Source organism: Pristis pectinata, chromosome 29, assembly GCF_009764475.1.
Source record: "Pristis pectinata isolate sPriPec2 chromosome 29, sPriPec2.1.pri, whole genome shotgun sequence".
NCBI classification, from domain to species: domain Eukaryota; kingdom Metazoa; phylum Chordata; class Chondrichthyes; order Rhinopristiformes; family Pristidae; genus Pristis; species Pristis pectinata.
Window position 1 is genome coordinate 4,916,638 of NC_067433.1, and position 7,773 is coordinate 4,924,410.

The window sequence follows — 7,773 nt, forward strand, 5'->3', positions numbered from 1 at the left end:
AGAGAAGGGATGATGCAGGGCAAGAGAGGGATGGGAACATGGTACAAGGCAGGGAACGGGATCACTGGAATGTGGTCTGTGTAGTGTGGAAGAGAGCACAGAGTGTAGTATGTGGAGACTTGGAGAGAGACAGCCTTGTGGTACATGCAGGGTGGGTGAGAACTGGGAGTGTGGACTCTCTGTAGACTCTCCACATCCTCTGCTACATCTATTTCTTGGTTTATTGCCTGTGCCACTGTAATGTTATTATTTGGTGCCCTATAGACAACTCCCACCAGTAATTTCCTTCCTTTACTATTCCTAAGGGCAGGCACGGTAGTGTAGCGGCTAGCATAATGTTATTACAGCGCCAGTGACCCGGGTTCAATTCTGGCTGCTGCCTGTAAGGAGTTTGTACGTTCTCCCCGTGTCTGCGTGGGTTTCCTCCCACATTCCAAAGACGTACGGGTTAGGAAGTTGTGGGCATGCTATGTTGGCGCCGGAAGCGTGGCGACACTTGCGGGCTGCCCCCCAGAACACTCTACACAAAGGATGCATTTCACTGCGTGTTTTGATGTACATGTGACTAATAAAGAAATCTTGTGTTGTGTGGGACATTCAGGGTCAGGGATTGTGCCATTGTGATACACACAGAGTGAGACAGGGAGTGTGGTATATACAGTGTAAGGGAATGGATTGTGATATGCACAGGGTATGGGAGAGCTGGGGGTGCGGTACATGTGGGTTGGATGGACCTGGGTGTGTGGTAAACTGGTGGAGTTATAAAGGTGTGTTGCATACTTGCCTTCATCAGTCGGGACACAGGGTATATAAGTCAGGAAACCATATTGCAGCTGGATAAAACGTCGGTTAGGTCACTCTTGGAGTATTGTGTGCAATTCTGGTCGCCCCATTACAGGAAGGATGCGGAGGCTTTGGAGAGGTTCACCAGGATGCTGCCTGGATTAGAGGCCATGTGCTATAAGGAGAGGTTGGACAAAATTATCAGAGACATAGATAGAGCAGGCAAAGTCTTTTTCCCAGGGTAGAAATGTCAAATACTACAGGGCAAAGCTTTAAGGTGAGAGTGGGAAAGTTTAAAGGAGATGTGCGGGGCAAGTTTTGTTTTCATGCAGAGAGTGGTGGGTGCCTGGAACCAGGCCAAGTGGTGAAAGCAGATACGAGGCTGGAGTTAAAGCGGCTTTTAGACAGGGAATGAAAGGATATGGATCATGTGCAGGCAGAAGAGATTAGTTTAATTCAGCATCATGCTTGGCTTAGATATGGTGGGCTGAAGGACCTGTTCCTGTGCTGTACTGTTCCATGTTCTGTGTTCTATCTGGGAGTGTGGTATGAGTCAGGAGAGAGGCAAGGATCGCGGATCACACATCTAACTGTTAACACAGCCATCAGATTTCTCCTCCAGTCAACTGACAGCTATGGGAATGAATATTAACTTGGAACTTCTGTCCTCTGTGTTCCACCATCTCTCAGTACTGGAGCTGGTGTGTGGTGACCTACTTGTGCTCAATGTGAGGTTCGGAACCTCCTCCTACTTATCAAAACTGCTCTGAGATCAAACCTTCAACTGGAAGCAGCATTGTTCCACTCAGAACCAGCAAGAAATAACGAGAGACAACACATGAAAATTTTCTAAATATTTTACTTTCCAATGTAATAAATTATCTCAGTAATACATTAGTGAAACTGGAAACATTTACTGAACAGGTAATAAAATATATAAAGTACTTTCCTTTAAGGACGTTAGCAGGTAGAGTTCTCTTAGAACAGAGAATTTAAGTTACACTTTGTGACATTTCAAGAGCAAGCTGATGGGAACCCAGGGTGATTGTGATATCTACAGTGTATAAAGGACCAGCCATTATACCATCTGTATCCTCCCCTTGGGCTCCAAACACTCGCAGTTCAAACTAATTTATTGTCAAAGTGTGTCTCCCATGTGACTGAGGTACACTTGAGGTCAAGAATGCTTCTCAGTAGGATGGCTCAGAGTCTGCATTGAACGGTAAACATTGGAATGTTCCAGAAGCCTAGGAAGGCTCAAAAATGAAACAAATAAGAGCAGCATTTCCTCTTTGGACAATCTCCAAAAGGATATCCTCAAGAGTGGGTCCCAACACACCAACTCGAAAATTGGTGTACAGAGTAAGAGCAGTAATGGCCAAAGGTTCACATCCGTTGTTTTCAAACGTTTAGTTATTCAGTGAAACCTCCCAAACAAGCAGCAAGACTCACCCTCTCAGCGGCACCACAGATTGGCGCGTAACATAGGGAAATGATACCAGTGAGATCTACAGGAAAGGGGTGGGTTTAGGGCCACATCGCACTGGTATTGTAGCAGGGATCTACAGATGACCATCTCATGATCAGTGAGAGATGCTGCTTTTTTAATCTGAGGTTGCAAGTCCAGAGTGAAGCCAATGTCTGCTGACATTTGCATGGCTCATTGTTGAGCTAATCTGAAACCTGGACCATCCAAGCTGCTTGTAAGGACCTATGCCAGATTGAAGTGTGCCATTGCCCTGCCTTCTTGTCTTGTCTGTTGATACCAACAATCTAGAGCATCCGAAACGTAACAGACTTCCTGGTATTGCAAGGCTCCTCAGTGAGCTGCTGACACTGGCAGGTCTGGATCATCATGCATCGCTCTTGAGGACCGGTTGACGTTTAACCTTCTCTTCGCTAAAAAGCCAGTCTCTAGTGACACAGCACTTTGGTTTCAAACTGCAGCAACTGTCCCATGAAAGCAAAGTTTGGAGAAATGACGCCCCTCCGCTGCTTGACAAAGTCGAAGGCTTCTTCCAGCCGCACTCGCTGTGTCCGGATCAGGTAGGCCAGGCAGATGGTGGCAGACCTGGAGATCCCAGCCTGACAGTGCACCAAGACTCTGCCGCCACTGTTCTTCACAGAATCTATTGAGAGCAAAGAGGAGAGGCTCGTTAACACACAGTGTGGAGGGGAAGGAGAGATCATCATCCCAACCCATAACTAACTGAGGTACGAATCAAAAATCACTCATGAATTTCATGCAGAATGGACACACTACGTTGGGCTTAAGAGATCAAGGATTGGAGAATGTGTTTTGAAAGCAGTGGTGGACCCTCTGCAAACCTTGCAGACCAAATATAACCTTGATGTCGCTCCTGCCCTGTGCCAAGAGTGAGCAGCGTTAATGCTTACTCAACAAGGTGGATGCTTCCCTTCTTGGGGGTATCTTGAATCAAGGGGCACAGTTACGGAATGGGGGGCTGCCCATTTAACAGGGATGAGGGAGAATCTCTTCTTTCAGAGATTGGCCGATCTTGCAGTGGTGATTCTCAGAGAGGAGCCGAGTTATTGAGTGAATTTGCGACCAAGAGGGGCGGCTCTTTGGACAGAATTTATTGGCCTGGGACAGGAACGTAGAGAGGCCAAAGAACAGATGGACCATGACCTTATTGAGTGTTGGACCAGGCTCGAGAGGCAGAATGGACTACTTCTGCTCCTCGTCATCAGTTCTCTGTCCTGAAGATCTCAAATCCCAGGACACAGAGATAAGGGCTGGAGGAGATAGTGTGGGGAAGACCATGCGGTCATCCAACTGGTTCAGTCTGTATTCATCAGTCTGAAGGACATTAAACTGGCAGGGTGTGGGGGACAAGCTGGGACTGATGAATCAGAATGGGACAGTGTTCGGTTATGAAGATAGAACATCATACTGGCAAAAGTTGGTCTGAATTTTCCAAGTTTTGCAACCTACCAATAAAATCAATGGCTTCCTGAAACCAGGCGCTGATGTCAGTCATGTGACTGTCCTCCACAGGGATGCACTTATACTGGAAAACTCCCTCGAAGCAGTTGGGGCAGTTGGAAGAGACATTGAGCAGCGCAGTGATCCCCAGGGATTGCAGTGTCTCCTTCCTGGACGAGTGGTAGGCACTGCCCAGGTACAGGAAGGGCAGGATCTCCACTGGGCCACCCTGCAACCAAAGACACAACACACAAGATGAGAATGTGGCCCCAACCTGAGCAGAGGACACCTCAGTTAATGCAGCGTGAAGCAGGCATTAACGTGAAACCGTGTCCCGCCCAATGCTAATGATGGCGTGAGATAATGAAGGGCAGGCATCCCGTCAAACGTCAACAGGAGGCCCTCACGTCCTGCTGTGGTTTAACATTGCCCATCTCCTCCCCACTATCCCAGCCAACACACCCATCCAGTGGAGGCAGACAACCTCACAGGGTGATTGGAGGGGACTGATTTACAGGGCCCCCGCGGTGTGGGTAGTTGGTTGAAAGAGAACCGATTGGTAGGGACTGGGGGCGGGGGAGAAGGGGCTACTCCCCAGCCTCTTCCAAAGGGCCCAGCAGTGATTCAATGGAGCGAATGGCTCTGCTGTCGTAGGCTTTACTGGAGCAGAGTTCTGGCTGCTGCTGTTTGGTCTGAGCCAGAGGTTTGGGGGGAGGCTGAGGATGGGGCGGGGGGGAGGGGGTTGGAGGTTGGAGACTGTGGGGGGGTTGGGGACTGGAAGTTGGGGGAGGTTTGTGGGGGTGGGGGAGTGGAGACTGGAGGTTGGGGACTGGGGGTGGAGGGAGTTTAGGGACTGTGGGGGTGGGGGAGTGGAGACTGGAGGTTGGGGACTGGGGGTGGAGGGAGTTTAGGGACTGTGGGGGTGGGGGAGTGGAGACTGGAGGTTGGGGACTGGGGGTGGAGGGAGTTTAGGGACTGTGGGGGTGGGGGAGTGGAGACTGGAGGTTGGGGACTGGGGGTGGAGGGAGTTTAGGGACTGTGGGGGTGGGGGAGTGGAGACTGGAGGTTGGGGACTGGGGGTGGGGGGAGGTTGGGGACTGGGGGTGGGGGGAGGAGCTGAAAGTCGGGGTTAGTGACGGGGCTGGGGGACGAGGTTGCGGATCGCGGGGGAGTGCGGATCGCGGGGGAGTGCGGATCGCGGGGGCTCACCTGGTCATACAGCGGCGTTCCTCTGGCGATGAGCGTGGGCACGGAGCCCGCCGGCGGGTACGCGCTGAGCGCCTCCGTGCACATCTCCGGGAAGAGCGAGTGGAAAGTCTCGTAACCTCCTGCGGGGAGAGGGGAGGGGGTCAGTTCGGGCTCCGTGCGCGCTCCCGCCCGCCGCCACCCCGGGGCAAAGCGCGTTCCCGGGAGCTCGGTGCACAGGGTGATCCCAGCTATAGAGGGGGAACGGGAGGGGGCGGCACAGAGCGAGGGTCCCGGGACATCTGTGGGAGCTGGGGGTGATGCTGCCGGACACCTACCCGGACCCGCGCTCCGTGCACTGATCCCACAACTGCGCTACGGACCCGCGCTCCGTGCACTGATCCCACAACCGTGCACTGATCCCACAACTGCGCTACGGACCCGCGCTCCGTGCACTGATCCCACAACCGTGCACTGATCCCACAACTGCGCTACGGACCCGCGCTCCGTGCACTGATCCCACAACCGTGCACTGATCCCACAACTGCGCTACGGACCCGCGCTCCGTGCACTGATCCCACAACCGTGCACTGATCCCACAACTGCGCTACGGACCCGCGCTCCGTGCACTGATCCCACAACCGTGCACTGATCCCACAACTGCGCTACGGACCCGCGCTCCGTGCACTGATCCCACAGCCGTGCACCGACCCCACACGCTGCGCGCTGTCCCGCAGCCGGTCACGGGTCCGTACCTTTCAAGAAGTAGATCTTCAAGGTGCTGGTGTCGAGCTGGGAACTCAGGGTGTTTAGGACGAGCCGGGCCGTGCTGTCCCGGCCCAGCGTGGCCACACTCGCGCTCCTCTCGTCCAGGACCAGCACCCGGGGGTAGGATCCGCAGCTCAGGCCGGCGCGGATGCTGTCTTCGGGCAGGATGCAGTCCAGGGCGATGGCTCCTTTCGACCTGCGCTTGACGATGGTGTTGCAGTACACGTTGTGTGAGCCCCTGATGTGGGACGCATTGAAGCTCAGGAAGGAACGGCAGTCCAGGATGAGTATGGGTCCCTGTTCCTCCACCATCAGTTGCACCAAGTGACAGCTCTCGATCTCCAGCGATTCCGTTGTTACCATGTTGGACACCCGATGAATGGCAGTCCGCTTCTCTTACAGATCTGTTCCGACTCCTTCAGCGACAACTGGCGGGTCCTGTCACAAAACAATCATTGGAACGGTTAGCTCCAACTTTCCTAATGTGATCACAAAGAAAAATAAACTTTTAGATTTCCTAAAAATTTTGAATAAAATTGCAGACTTGGAGTTTTTAAAATTGTTTGTTAAATTCACAGGAGGTAGATGGCGGTGAACTGATCTGAATTTAATATATCTCTATAAAATAAAAAAAAACAAAATAAAACCAGCAGATTTCTGCTCTGTCAATGTTGCAGGGTCTGCATACTTACAGTCGGAATTAAGACGAATTAAAGTTGTGCTTGGCAAATAAATCTTCTTCTCCTAGTTTCAATAAACCTGCTAAACTCCGGTGCAATTATTTTATAGTCTCGGAACCCGGAACCCCCGCTCGGTCCATGCCATATTAGGAAGCAGACGTCACGGGGAGTCACGCCCTTTCGGTCCATATTAGGTAGTGTGTCGTCACTGCACGTGGGATCAGGAAACACCCCGCACGGGCGGTGACGTGTCGGGTACCGTGGGAGGCGGGGCCACGGACTCCAGAGTTGAAATTTTGCTAAAAAATCCGGGGACAGGGCGAAAGTTTTTAAAACAGGATTGGCCCCCCCCCCCCCACTCCTTCTCACCACGTCACTCTTCCCAGTCAGTCTATGGGCGCTTACTAGCAGCACCTTCGTGAGGAATAACCTCAGCAGCCCAGGAACCCCCTCTCCTTCCCCAATGATACAAGTGGAGAGATCCTTCCCATAACCTCTCTCATTAACTTGCATTCAGATGAAAGACAGTTGGACAGGTACATGGGTGGAGACGGTTGAATTGGTAAGTTGGTTTATTATTGTCATGTGTACCGAGGTACAGTGAAAAACTTTGTTTTGCATGCCATTCATGCAGATCATTTCATCACATCAGTGCATCCGGGTAGTACAAGGGAAAACAATAACAGAATGCAGAATATAGTGTTACAGTTACAGAGAAAGTGCAGTGCAGGCAGACAATAAGGTGCAATGCCATGACCAGGTAGATTGTGAGGTCAAGAGTCCATCTTTTAACGTATGAGAGGTCCATTCAAGAGTCTGATAACAGCGGGACAGAAGCTGTCCTTGAGCCTGGTGGTACGTGCTTTCGGGCTTTTGTATCTTCTGCCCGATGGGAGGGGGGGGAGAAGAGAGAATGTCCGGGGTGGGAGGGGTCACTTTCCCAGCTTCAGTGAGAAGCGTAGACAGTGTATGGTCCACAAAGTGGCAAATGGGACTAGCTTGGAAGGATATCTTAGTTGGCATAGACCAGTTGGACCGAAGGGCCTGTTTCCGTTCTGGATGACTTTATGAAAGGTCTGGATCTGAAACTTTGACTGCCCATTTCCCTCCACAGATGCCACCTGACCTGCTGGGTAGTTCCTCTCGTCTCTTTTTTACTCCGGAATCTTGTGACTCCTGTGTAACTAATTCACTCAGACTGGAGTTACAGGCTGTGCAGTCAGTGACGACGTACCGGTGGGCCCCTGACACTTCACAAACCGGCCTCCCCTCCACTGACTCCGTCTACACTGGCTCAGGCCAACGTAATCAAGGACCCCACCCACCCTGGTCACTCTCTCTCCTCTCCTCACCCACCAGACAGAAGATACAAAAGCCTGAGATCACAGACCACCAGATTCGAGGACAGCT

The 7,773-nt window shown here is 51.9% G+C and overlaps 1 protein-coding gene across 2 annotated transcripts; it reads right to left on the bottom strand.

The window, feature by feature from the left end:
• Positions 1 to 1,624: 1,624 nt before the first annotated feature.
• LOC127584382 (dual specificity protein phosphatase 1-A-like) lies at positions 1,625 to 6,485 on the bottom strand. Of its 2 annotated transcripts, none has more exons than XM_052041156.1 (5): positions 6,376 to 6,485; positions 5,671 to 6,121; positions 4,940 to 5,058; positions 3,740 to 3,959; positions 1,625 to 2,912 (listed from the first exon to the last, which is right to left on the bottom strand). In XM_052041156.1, the coding sequence occupies exons 2-5, from the start codon at positions 6,044 to 6,046 to the stop codon at positions 2,698 to 2,700; spliced, it is 930 nt and encodes a 309-aa protein (XP_051897116.1). In that variant the 5' UTR covers positions 6,047 to 6,121; positions 6,376 to 6,485; the 3' UTR covers positions 1,625 to 2,697. The 2 variants fall into 2 exon arrangements, with proteins under 2 accessions (XP_051897116.1, XP_051897118.1); XM_052041158.1 differs by having other exon boundaries at positions 5,671 to 6,162; positions 6,376 to 6,419.
• Between the last annotated feature and the right edge of the window lie 1,288 nt (positions 6,486 to 7,773).

Coding starts and splice junctions, on each gene's coding strand:
- LOC127584382 (XM_052041156.1), bottom strand. CDS start 6,046: ATGGTAACAACGGAATCGCTGGAGATCGAGAGCTGTCACTTGGTGCAA. Junction 5,059..5,670: donor GAAGATCTACTTCTTGAAAG/GTACGGACCCGT, acceptor CTCTCCCCGCAG/GAGGTTACGAGACTTTCCAC. Junction 2,913..3,739: donor GGAAGCCATTGATTTTATTG/GTAGGTTGCAAA, acceptor TGCTCTCAATAG/ATTCTGTGAAGAACAGTGGC.